The 13,729-nt window shown below is 49.3% G+C and overlaps 1 protein-coding gene across 5 annotated transcripts in view; it reads right to left on the bottom strand.

The window, feature by feature from the left end:
- NRDE2 (NRDE-2, necessary for RNA interference, domain containing) overlaps positions 1-13,729 on the bottom strand; it is a 96,841-nt gene that overhangs the window by 33,375 nt on the left and 49,737 nt on the right. For all 5 annotated transcript variants that reach the window (XM_063948607.1, XM_063948604.1, XM_063948603.1 and 2 more), the window contains 4 exons: positions 8,978-9,111; positions 2,737-2,860; positions 1,963-2,135; positions 1,380-1,766 (listed from right to left, as the gene is read on the bottom strand). In XM_063948607.1, the coding sequence (XP_063804677.1) occupies positions 1,380-1,766; positions 1,963-2,135; positions 2,737-2,860; positions 8,978-9,111 (818 nt within the window). The remainder of the gene's footprint in view (positions 1-1,379; positions 1,767-1,962; positions 2,136-2,736; positions 2,861-8,977; positions 9,112-13,729) is intronic.

Here is a 13,729-nt window from a genome sequence, read left to right as displayed (position 1 = left end):
AATGAAAGAGCAGTGAGGGGGATTACTATACCTCGGGAATGAAGGAGCAGTGAGGAGGATTACTATACCTCGGGATGTAGGAGCAGTGAGGGGGATTACTATACCTCGGGAATGTAGGAGCAGTGAGGAGGATTACTATACCTCGGGAATGAAGGAGCAGTAAGGGGGATGACTATACCTCGGGAATGTAGGAGAAGTGAGGAGGATTACTATACCTCGGGAATGTAGGAGCAGTGAGGGGGATTACTATACCTCGGGAATGAAGGAGCAGTGAGGGGGATTACTATACCTCGGGAATGTAGGAGCAGTGATGGTGATTACTATACCTCGGGAATGAAGGAGCAGTAAGGGGGATGACTATACCTCGGGAATGTAGGAGAAGTGAGGAGGATTACTATACCTCGGGAATGTAGGAGCAGTGAGGGGGATTACTATACCTCGGGAATGTAGGAGCAGTGAGGGGGATTACTATACCTCGGGAATGAAGGAGCAGTGAGGGGGATTACTATACCTCGGGAATGAAGGAGCAGTGAGGGGGATTACTATACCTCGGGAATGAAGGAGCAGTGATGGTGATTACTATACCTCGGGAATGAAGGAGCAGTGATGGTGATTACTATACCTCGGGAATGAAGGAGCAGTGAGGGGGATTACTATACCTCGGGAATGTAGGAGCAGTGATGGTGATTACTATACCTCGGGAATGAAGGAGCAGTAAGGGGGATGACTATACCTCGGGAATGTAGGAGAAGTGAGGAGGATTACTATACCTCGGGAATGTAGGAGCAGTGAGGGGGATTACTATACCTCGGGAATGTAGGAGCAGTGAGGGGGATTACTATACCTCGGGAATGAAGGAGCAGTGAGGGGGATTACTATACCTCGGGAATGAAGGAGCAGTGAGGGGGATTACTATACCTCGGGAATGAAGGAGCAGTGATGGTGATTACTATACCTCGGGAATGAAGGAGCAGTGATGGTGATTACTATACCTCGGGAATGAAGGAGTAGTGAGGGGGATTACTATACCTCGGGAATGTAGGAGCAGTGAGGGGGATTACTATACCTCGGGAATGAAGGAGCAGTGATGGTGATTACTATACCTCGGGAATGAAGGAGCAGTGATGGTGATTACTATACCTCGGGAATGTAGGAGCAGTGAGGGGGATGACTATACCTTGGGAATGAAGGAGCAGTGAGGGGGATTACTATACCTCGGGAATGAAGGTGAGGGCAGATTATTATACCTCAGGAATGAAGGTGAGGGCAGATTACTATACCTCGGGAATGAAGGTGAGGGCAGATTATTATACCTCAGGAATGAAGGTGAGGGCAGATTACTATACCTCGGGAATGAAGGTGAGGGCAGATTACTATACCTTGGATATTTCATACTGAAGCCAGCAGACAGAGAGTTTCGTCTTCTCCTCTCCCCGGATGCAGGACATGGCAGCCTGGAAGACGTTCTGGATGAAGCTCTCGCCTTCCTTACACTGACCTATCCGCTGCCTGCCTCTGCTCATGGTATCCAGGTGTCCGACTGCGCTAATGCCGGACAGTGGAAGCTCGTACGACATCAGCATCCTCTCATAGTGTGGGAAGCGTTCAAACATGGAGGAGTCGTCCAAGGAGGAATACATACAGGCAGGGAACAGCCGAGAGCCACAGGGAACCCCCAGAAACTGCAGGAAGGACAGGATGAGCCGGAACTTCAACTCGGGGCTGGAGATCTTTATCATGGAGAGGCCGAGATCATCAAACAGGACCTGCAGCAGGAAGTGTCTGTCAGAGGACGGCGGGCAGAGACAACCTTACGTTACAGTGATGCCCCAGAGGTGACATACCAAGCCCATTAATGCACAGATCACAATAGTGACACTTGAGACATCTGCGATCATTGTGTAACTCACAACAGACGCACTAGATTGCCCCAGGGGTCTCTGCTCTGCTGTGTGCACACACCTGTCTCTCCGGGTCCTCACAGTCTTCTTCCGTCTGTTTCTTGGTAGGATCCGGCCTCCACGGCAGCCAGTGTCTGGCTTCCCGAGCGCACTCCATATCCAGCCATATCTTCCACCTGGGGCAGCTTCTGTCTTTTATATCCAATTCCTCCTCTGCGTCGTCCTCTTCTTCCCCTGTAATCACAGATATCGGTCACTAACCGCCTGAGACGTAGGTCTGGAAAGACACCACGGGTCAATAACACAAAGCGGCACAAGGGTGACGGTGAACGAGCGCACCACTGCGTCCAGTGTAACCCTTGCTGGGCCAGCGGATAGGCCTGAACCTTCCCATAAGCGCATCTGCTGCCTGAGACCGTGTATCAGGTACTAGGTAGGAGACGCGATGTCCTGACCAGCAAGTGGTGCTGCGCTAATGCACATTACCAATATGGCAGTGCTACGGTTTTTATACTTAAATTCAGGGGAGTGAATGGGAAATCCTGCAGATGTTTTATCTCGTGCTAGAGGTCCTAGAGCTTATTATGACAATGCAGTATTTGTATGATGGACATGTAGTAATGGAACGGCCTATGTGTCGTACACACGTGTTACTCTCTGTTACGTGTTACGTGTTACAGGTGCCAGATCTGAGAAACGTCTAAAGCAGAGGCTTGCTACAAACATAACAAGCAGTAGTGTGACCTGGAATAGCAGTGTAATAGATATATGGAGTGGCGTTAGCGCTAACACCCCCCCATAGACCTCTCCTGCTGCCGGCCTAGAGTAAGGTTACCCAAGTTATTGATGACGATCCAGCCTCCCCTCTCCTGCTGCAGCATCCACGCACGCCAGCCCTTCGCCCCTTTTTCACCGAATCGGGGTTCCCCAGTGTCCCAGAACGGCTCAAAAAATTCCACCTACATAAAATGAAACACACAGAACACAGTGATTTCTAATTCAGATAGGAGATCGGTTTACAAACCATACTCTACTTGTGCCGGTCTCGCTCGTACTGCGTATTATCATGATCCAATGTAGGAAATCCACCCTGTGCAGGTGGCACGGTAACTGGATATATCCCGGTACTAGTGGTTATTAGGGTCACTGGGGGGAGATGTGTGAACCGTGAACTCTTAGGACAGGGATCATTTTACCATACAGTCTAGGTGAGCAGTCCCCGCTGTAACCCCCGGCAACATTCTGCCCATCTGCACCCACAACAGCAAGTCACGTCATAATATACCGAACCCCAAAACACCTATGAATAGAAAGTAAATGGATACAATGTTATCTATGGAAGGCGCGGTAAGAGGATGTCTGTGATATCCGACGCCGCGATCTCTCGGATAAGCTGTACTACCAATCACACTCCGTCCTGTGATATCCGACGCCGCGATCTCTCGGATAAGCTGTACTACCAATCACACTCCGTCCTGTGATATCCGACGCCGTGATCTCTCGGATAAGCTGTACTACCAATCACACTCCGTCCTGTGATATCCGACGCTGTGATCTCTCGGATAAGCTGTACTACCAATCACACTCCGTCCTGTGATATCCGACGCCGCGATCTCTCGGATAAGCTGTACTACCAATCACACTCCGTCCTGTGATATCCGACGCCGTTATCTCTCGGATAAGCTGTACTACCAATCACACTCCGTCCTGTGATATCCGACGCCGCGATCTCTCGGATAAGCTGTACTACCAATCACACTCCGTCCTGTGATATCCGACGCCGCGATCTCTCGGATAAGCTGTACTACCAATCACACTCCGTCCTGTGATATCCGCCGCCGTTATCTCTCGGATAAGCTGTACTACCAATCACACTCCGTCCTGTGATATCCGACGCTGTGATCTCTCGGATAAGCTGTACTACCAATCACACTCCGTCCTGTGATATCCGACGCCGCGATCTCTCGGATAAGCTGTACTACCAATCACACTCCGTCCTGTGATACCCGACGCCGCGATGTCTCGGATAAGCTGTACTACCAATCACACTCCGTCCTGTGATATCCGACGCCGCGATCTCTCGGATAAGCTGTACTACCAATCACACTCCGTCCTGTGATATCCGACGCCGTTATCTCTCGGATAAGCTGTACTACCAATCACACTCCGTCCTGTGATATCCGACGCCGTTATCTCTCGGATAAGCTGTACTACCAATCACACTCCGTCCTGTGATATCCGACGCCGCGATCTCTCGGATAAGCTGTACTACCAATCACACTCCGTCCTGTGATATCCGACGCCGCGATCTCTCGGATAAGCTGTACTACCAATCACACTCCGTCCTGTGATATCCGACGCCGCGATCTCTCAGATAAGCTGTACTACCAATCACACTCCGTCCTGTGATATCCGACGCCGCGATCTCTCGGATAAGCTGTACTACCAATCACACTCCGTCCTGTGATACCCGACGCCGCGATCTCTCGGATAAGCTGTACTACCAATCACACTCCGTCCTGTGATATCCGACGCCGCGATCTCTCGGATAAGCTGTACTACCAATCACACTCCGTCCTGTGATACCCGACGCCGCGATCTCTCGGATAAGCTGTACTACCAATCACACTCCGTCCTGTGATATCCGACGCCGCGATCTCTCGGATAAGCTGTACTACCAATCACACTCCGTCCTGTGATATCCGACGCCGCGATCTCTCGGATAAGCTGTACTACCAATCACACTCCGTCCTGTGATATCCGACGCCGCGATCTCTCGGATAAGCTGTACTACCAATCACACTCCGTCCTGTGATATCCGACGCCGCGATCTCTCGGATAAGCTGTACTACCAATCACACTCCGTCCTGTGATATCCGACGCCGCGATCTCTCGGATAAGCTGTACTACCAATCACACTCCGTCCTGTGATATCCGACGCCGCGATCTCTCGGATAAGCTGTACTACCAATCACACTCCGTCCTGTGATATCCGACGCCGCGATCTCTCGGATAAGCTGTACTACCAATCACACTCCGTCCTGTGATATCCGACGTCGCGATCTCTCGGATAAGCTGTACTACCAATCACACTCCGTCCTGTGATATCCGACGCCGCGATCTCTCGGATAAGCTGTACTACCAATCACACTCCGTCCTGTGATATCCGACGCCGCGATCTCTCGGATAAGCTGTACTACCAATCACACTCCGTCCTGTGATATCCAATGTTGCGATCTCTCGGATAAGCTGTACTACCAATCACACTCCGTCCTGTGATATCCAATGTTGCGATCTCTCGGATAAGCTGTACTACCAATCACACTCCGTCCTGTGATATCAGACGCCGCTATCTCTCGGATAAGCTGTACTACCAATCACACTCCGTCCTGTGATATCCAATGTTGCGATCTCTCGGATAAGCTGTACTACCAATCACACTCCGTCCTGTGATATCCAATGTTGCGATCTCTCGGATAAGCTGTACTACCAATCACACTCCGTCCTGTGATATCCGACGCCGCGATCTCTCGGATAAGCTGTACTACCAATCACACTCCGTCCTATGATATCCAACGCCGCGATCTCTCGGATAAGCTGTACTACCAATCACACTCCGTCCTATGATATCCAACGCCGCGATCTCTCGGATAAGCTGTACTACCAATCACACTCCGTCCTATGATATCCAACGCTGTGATCTCTCGGATAAGCTGTACTACCAATCACACTCCGTCCTGTGATATCCAATGTTGCGATCTCTCGGATAAGCTGTACTACCAATCACACTCCGTCCTGTGATATCCGACGCTGTGATCTCTCGGATAAGCTGTACTACCAATCACACTCCGTCCTGTGATATCCGACGCCGCGATCTCTCGGATAAGCTGTACTATCACTCACACTCCGGCCTGTGATATCCGACGCCGCGATCTCTCGGATAAGCTGTACTACCAATCACACTCCGTCCTGTGATATCCAACGCTGCGATCTCTCGGATAAGCTGTACTACCAATCACACTCCGTCCTGTGATATCCGACGCTGCGATCTCTCGGATAAGCTGTACTATCACTCACACTCCGGCCTGTGATTTCCAATGTTGCGATCTCTCAGATAAGCTGTACTACCAATCACACTCCGTCCTGTGATATCCGACGCCGCGATCTCTCGGATAAGCTGTACTACCAATCACACTCCGTCCTGTGATATCCGACGCCGCGATCTCTCGGATAAGCTGTACTACCACTCACACTCCGTCCTGTGATATCCAATGTTGCGATCTCTCGGATAAGCTGTACTACCACTCACACTCCGTCCTGTGATATCCAATGTTGCGATCTCTCGGATAAGCTGTACTACCAATCACACTCCGTCCTGTGATATCCGACGCCGCGATCTCTCGGATAAGCTGTACTACCAATCACACTCCGTCCTGTGATATCCGACGCTGCGATCTCTCGGATAAGCTGTACTATCACTCACACTCCGTCCTATGATATCCAATGTTGCGATCTCTCGGATAAGCTGTACTACCAATCACACTCCGTCACTTTCCTAGTACAGATCACCCCGGCATCGGAGAGAGAGAATTCCAGTGGTATAACAAACATTACAGGAGGGAAACTCACGCAGTGGATCAGTTACACAACTGAGGGGGCGACCTATCAACTTCTACATAAGATTTTATAGAATGCACGTTATCAATGCTAGCTAGATCTTGATCGGTTGCTATGGGCAACCTCTCCTCTCTTTAGGAGGCTTGAGACATCTCCCCTTTAATAACAGCAGCACTCAGTGATCCAGGGATCATGGGACACGCACAGGAGTGAGAACAGGTGGAAGTTCCTGCTCATCCGCCCACATTCTATCCCTGTAAGCGGGAGCGCAGATGTGCCGACACATAAATTATTCTAATTACTATAACTACTTCTACTGCATGTTCAGGGACCAGATCTCGGTTTGGATACCTACTAATACGGAAATTCAATTGATGTCGGATCCATTCCGACGGAAAGGATCCGACATCTCAGTATTCAGTTTTTTTCAAGTCGGATTGACATTGTCAGAAACGGCTAAAACCTGTTGGATTTGGCCGCGATTCCGACAAAACACGTGGATCCGTGGCTATTCCGCCGATCCACGTGTTTTCCAACAAGTCAGAATTGCCAACATGTCGGAAAAATGGCAGGGGGATTGAATAGGTCGGAACAGTTTTCCGACGTAAAAAAATTGGAAATTGCTGTCTTTCCGACAAGAAGGCAGTTCAGAGTACAATTGAATACCCCCCTAAGTATGATCCACATGATGCATTTCTTCCCAGAGTTAGCAATGTTGGCAGCTCCAAGCGCTCTGTCCTAGCAGAGGTGGGTATGATTAATAAATGGTATTATTCACATTACGTGATATATTGATGTACCCATGTACAGTATATTGTATTGTGGAAAACGTATTAGGCTGACAACTGGATGAGACGTCATTACTTTGCTGGGACACAGCTTGTTTCCTGTACAGCCCAGAGGTGTCCGGTCTCCTTTGATGTAGAGGCACAAGAGTTGCTTGGAGAATGCATTAAGTGCCCCTGGGAGAACCCCTCAGAGACACTATGGCCCTAAAGGTGTGAGCTGGCCTTCCTGCAGCAGGTTGTAAAATCTAGCCATAGAATCATGCCCAGACTTTAACCACTTAACTGACGGGTCTCCCCAAAAACCGCTCCGAAATTGTCGGGATTTTCTATTAGTTGAATTAGGTGAAGAACATCCAAAATGATTTTAGTTTTTTGACATTTAAAAAAAAAATAATAATAAATTTTCGCAATCATCGGAACATCGGTCAGGAAGATCGGTAACATCGGAACATCGGTAACATCGCAACGTTACTTTTTACCCCCAAGAAGGCTGCCAGGTACACGGGGGGGGTCTGGGGATGGCTTGGGGGGGGCTGTTTTACACTTTTCCCAGCGGCTGCCATTGTTTGCAGCCGCTGTGCGACCAGGTCAGATAAAGCACTGCCTGGTGTTGTCGCATCTGATGCGACCATGCCAGGCAAGTGGTTAAAGCAAGCAATAAAAGATAAAAGTAGCAGCCCTGCTAGAATGTCTGAGAAACCCCCACTGTGTAAGCCAAGACTCACTCTGGTTTTGGGAGGGTTAAAGGAATCCCAAATAGGGGGGGGGGGGGGGGGAGGTGCAGCATGTAGCTTTAAATATGGGAAACGGACTCTGAAAAATTGTCATTATCGTGAGGTGGTTCCAGTCAGATTGGACCCTATAATGTTGCAGCGTATGCCGAACGGCCTCACTCAACCAGTGTTCTGTACTACAGGTGACTAAAAATAGGGAGAGAACCCACATTCATTTCTTGAAATTGTAATTACTTGTGTGACTGTTTAAACTATTATATTCTTGTAACCTTTGTTTTTCTGTAACTATAAGATTTGAAGTTTTGACTTGGATTAAAAATCTTAGTTCTGGATTCTGTGTTTTTACACCCAAACCCTGAGTGGCTCATGTTACCCAATTTTAACGTATTAATAATTGCGTTTGAGGGTGAGAGCAGGAGCTCACCCTGAGCTTGTCCCAAAAGGTACTTGTGCTGGTGGCAGTTACTGTGTTAATTTAACACACAAACTGAGGTAATCGGTAAGGTGTCACTGGCAGCGTTCTCAGATTGGTGTATCTGGAGATACGCTGCGCCTGGCAAACGCTGCGCCTGGCATTGTGACAGTCAGTGTGACACCCCCCCTTAGCTCCGGAATAAAGTCGCCGCGCTTCAATATTGCTAAAAGGAGGACAGGGATGATCCTAAACTTTAATTATATCCGAATGTCAAAATTGTTCCAGGTGAATGGCTCTTCCCAACCGAGAAGGCGGCAAATTCGTTGGCAGAAAAAAGGCACAATTAACCCCACTGCACACAACGGCTACTGATAACGCTGCAATCCTCTCTGTCGGGGGCTTATTTTTGCCTCAATAGAGGTCAGTACATGAGGAGCGTTGTCCTGCTGCAGGAAATGTGGGCAGTGAACACAGAGAAATAACAGGCAGACCAGGCACATAGCAAGTCATAACTCACTGTACCTGCTCTCTTGTGCTCATGTCCTTCACGCTGTCTGGTTTATAGAATGTGAAGTCGATCAGCGCCTGGAACAGGGAGACGGATTTCTCGCAGTGCCCGGCCTGGCGCAGGAAGTGGCACTGCTGGAGGAAGATGTCTGTTAGAGGGAAAGCAGATGGGTTATAATTAATGGAAGGGTTAGGTGTAAATACATCAGATGCTGGTCTGGCTAGTTACAGATGTTACCCATAACCAATAATATGCTGCTGTTTCGGGCCAATGCATCCGCACATCCAAGCAAGCCACCGACTGTCTACGCCTGCCATTCATACAGATTTTAAGCTATAAGTAGTTATTACCACATTCAGTGTTTCCCTCTCTGCAGATGTTCACTTTAGAGCCGATACACCCAATGTTGTGAGCAGAAAGACCAATCACACGCCATAATCAGGAGACCAGTCCACCTCTCTCACCCACCCCTCACTCTGCAGCAATTTAAAGACATTTAACAATATGAGTTTGCTGTTTCTATATTACCACCATGAGTGGGAAATAAATGTTCCCTAGCTGTATGAAAATCACCATGCTGCACTGCAGGGGGGCAGATGTAACATGTGCAGAGAGTTAGGTTTGGGCTGCATGCAGAAGCAGCCAGTAACTGAGCACCTGGGTAATAGCCAATGAGATGACACAATAAATAAGATTTTACTCACCGGTAAATCTATTTCTCGTAGTCCGTAGTGGATGCTGGGAACTCCGTAAGGACCATGGGGAATAGCGGCTCCGCAGGAGACTGGGCACAACTAAAAGAAAGCTTTTAGACTACCTGGTGTGCACTGGCTCCTCCCACGATGACCCTCCTCCAAGCCTCAGTTAGGATACTGTGCCCGGAAGAGCTGACACAATAAGGAAGGATTTTGAATCCCGGGTAAGACTCATACCAGCCACACCAATCACACCGTATAACTCGTGATACTATACCCAGTTAACAGTATGAACTATAACCTGAGCCTCTCAATAGATGGCTCACAACAATAACCCTTTAGTTAGGCAATAACTATATACAAGTATTGCAGACAATTCGCACTTGGGATGGGCGCCCAGCATCTACTACGGACTACGAGAAATAGATTTACCGGTGAGTAAAATCTTATTTTCTCTGACGTCCTAGTGGATACTGGGAACTCCGTAAGGACCATGGGGATTATACCAAAGCTCCCAAACGGGCGGGAGAGTGCGGATGACTCTGCAGCACCGAATGAGAGAACTCAAGGTCCTCCTCAGCCAGGGTATCAAATTTGTAGAATTTAGCAAACGTGTTTGCCCCTGACCAAGTTGCAGCTCGGCAAAGTTGTAAAGCCGAGACCCCTCGGGCAGCCGCCCAAGATGAGCCCACTTTCCTTGTGGAATGGGCTTTTACTGATTTAGGATGCGGCAATCCAGCCGCAGAATGCGCCAGCTGAATTGTGCTACAAATCCAGCGAGCAATAGTCTGCTTAGAAGCAGGAGCACCTAGTTTGTTGGGTGCATACAGGATAAAAAGCGAGTCAGTTTTCCTGACTCCAGCCGTCCTGGAAACATAAATTTTCAAGGCCCTGACTACGTCCAGTAACTTGGAATCTTGCAATTCCCTAGTAGCCGCAGGCACTACAATAGGTTGGTTCAAGTGAAAAGCTGATACCACCTTAGGGAGAAACTGGGGACGAGTCCTCAATTCTGCCCTATCCATATGGAAAATCAGATAAGGGCTTTTATATGACAAAGCCGCCAATTCTGACACACGCCTGGCCGAAGCCAAGGCCAATAACATGACCACTTTCCACGTGAGATATTTTAGATCCACAGTTTTAAGTGGCTCAAACCAATGTGATTTTAGGAAACTCAACACCACGTTGAGATCCCAAGGTGCCACAGGAGGCACAAAAGGGGGCTGAATATGTAGCACTCCCTTTACAAATGTCTGAACTTCAGGCAGTGAAGCCAGTTCTTTCTGGAAGAAAATCGACAGAGCCGAAATCTGGACTTTAATGGAACCCAATTTTAGGCCCATAGTCACTACCGACTGTAGGAAGTGCAGAAAACGACCCAGCTGAAATTCCTCTGTTAGGGCCTTCCTGGCCTCACACCACGCAACATATTTTCGCCAAATACGGTGATAATGGTTTGCGGTTACTTCTTTCCTGGCTTTTATCAGCGTAGGAATGACTTCCTCCGGAATGCCCTTTTCCTTTAGGATCCGGTATTCAACCGCCATGCCGTCAAACGCAGCCGCGGTAAGTCTTGGAACAGACAGGGCCCCTGCTGTAGCAGATCCCGTCTGAGCGGTAGAGGCCATGGGTCCTCTGATATCATTTCTTGAAGTTCTGGGTACCAAGCTCTTCTTGGCCAATCCGGAACCACGAGTATCGTTCTTACTCCTCGTCTTCTTCTTATTCTCAATACCTTTGGTATGAGAGGCAGAGGAGGGAATACATAAACCGACTGGTACACCCACGGTGTCACTAGAGCGTCCACCGCTATTGCCTGAGGGTCCCTTGACCTGGCGCAATATCTCTCTAGTTTTTTGTTTAGGCGGGACACCATCATGTCCACCTGTGGCCTTTCCCAACGGTTTACCAACAGTTGGAAGACTTCTGGATGAAGTCCCCACTCTCCCGGGTGTAGGTCGTGTCTGCTGAGGAAGTCTGCTTCCCAGTTGTCCACTCCCGGAATGAACACCGCTGACAGTGCTAAGACGTGATTTTCCGCCCATCGGAGAATCCTTGTGGCTTCTGCCATCGCCATCCTGCTTCTTGTGCCGCCCTGTCGGTTTACATGGGCGACTGCCGTGATGTTGTCTGATTGGATCAGTACCGGCTGGTTTTGAAGCAGGGGCCTTGCCTGACTTAGGGCATTGTAAATGGCCCTCAGTTCCAGAATATTTATGTGTAGGGACGACTCCTGACTTGACCAAAGTCCTTGGAAGTTTCTTCCCTGTGTGACTGCCCCCCAGCCTCGAAGGCTGGCATCCGTGGTCACCAGGACCCAGTCCTGTATGCCGAATCTGCGGCCCTCTTGAAGATGAGCACTCTGCAGCCACCACAGTAGAGATACCCTGGTCCTTGGAGACAGGGTTATCAGCCGATGCATCTGAAGATGCGATCCGGACCACTTGTCCAAGAGGTCCCACTGAAAGGTTCTTGCATGGAACCTGCCGAATGGAATTGCTTCGTAGGAAGCTACCATTTTTCCCAGGACTCGTGTGCAGTGATGCACCGATACCTGTTTTGGTTTCAGGAGATCGCTGACTAGAGATGACAGCTCCTTGGCTTTCTCCTGCGGGAGAAACACTTTTTTCTGTTCTGTGTCCAGAACCATCCCCAGGAACAGTAGGCATGTGGTAGGGACCAGCTGTGACTTTGGAATGTATAGAATCCATCCGTGCTGTTGTAGCACTTCCCGAGATAGTGCTACTCCGACCAACAACTGCTCCTTGGACCTCGCCTTTATAAGGAGATCGTCCAAGTACGGGATAATTAAAACTCCCTTTTTTCGAAGGAGTATCATCATTTCTGCCATTACCTTGGTAAACACCCTCGGTGCCGTGGACAGTCCAAACGGTAGTGTCTGGAATTGGTAATGGCAATCCTGTACCACAAATCTGAGGTACTCCTGGTGAGGATAGTAAATGGGGACATGCAGGTAAGCATCCTTGATGTCCAGGGATACCATGTAATCCCCCTCGTCCAGGCTTGCAATAACCGCCCTGAGCGATTCCATCTTGAACTTGAATTTTTTTATGTATGTGTTCAAGGATTTCAAATTTAAAAAGGGTCTCACCGAACCGTCCGGTTTCGGTATCACAAACAGTGTGGAATAGTAACCCCGTCCTTGTTGAAGTAGGGGCACCTTGATTATCACCTGCTGGGAATACAGCTTGTGAATTGCCTCTAGCACAGCCTCCCTGCCCGAGGGAGTTGTCGGTAAGGCCGATTTGAGGAAACGGCGGGGGGGAGATGCCTCGAATTCCAGCTTGTACCCCTGAGATACTACTTGAAGGATCCAGGGATCCACCTGTGAGCGAGCCCACTGATCGCTGAAATTTTTGAGTCGGCCCCCCACCGTGCCTGGCTCCGCCTATGGAGCCCCACCGTAATGCGGCGGACTTGGAAGAAGCGGGGGAGGACTTTTGTTCCTGGGAACCTGCTGTTTGTTGCAGCCTTTTTCCCCTACCTCTGCCTCTGGACAGAATTACCCGCCTTTTCCACGCCTGTTTTTCTGGGGTCGAAAGGACTGTACCTGATAATACGGCGCTTTCTTAGGCTTTGAGGAAACATGGGGCAAAAATGCTGACTTCCCAGCTGTTGCTGTGGAAACTAGGTCCGAGAGACCATCCCCAAATAACTCCTCACTCTTATAAGGCAAAACTTCCATGTGCCTTTTAGAATCTGCATCCCCTGACCACTGGCGAGTCCATAAGCCTCTCCTAGCAGAAATGGACAATGCACTTATTCTAGATGCCAGCCGGCAGATCTCCCTCTGTGCATCTCTCATGTATAAGACTGAGTCTTTTATATGCTCTATGGTTAGCAGAATAGAGTCCCTGTCTAGGGTGTCAATATTTTCCGACAGAGAATCTGACCACGCAGCTGCAGCACTGCACATCCATGCTGAAGCAATAGCTGGTCTCAGTATAATGCCTGAGTGTGTATATACAGACTTCAGGATCGCCTCCTGCTTTCTATCAGCAGGCTCCTTTAGGGCGGCCGTATCCGGAGACGGTAGTGCCACCTTTT

This window comes from Pseudophryne corroboree, chromosome 12 (assembly GCF_028390025.1).
Source record: "Pseudophryne corroboree isolate aPseCor3 chromosome 12, aPseCor3.hap2, whole genome shotgun sequence".
Classification (NCBI taxonomy): domain Eukaryota; kingdom Metazoa; phylum Chordata; class Amphibia; order Anura; family Myobatrachidae; genus Pseudophryne; species Pseudophryne corroboree.
The sequence above is the reverse complement of the archived record's forward strand: the minus strand, read 5'-3'. Positions and strand labels throughout refer to the sequence as shown.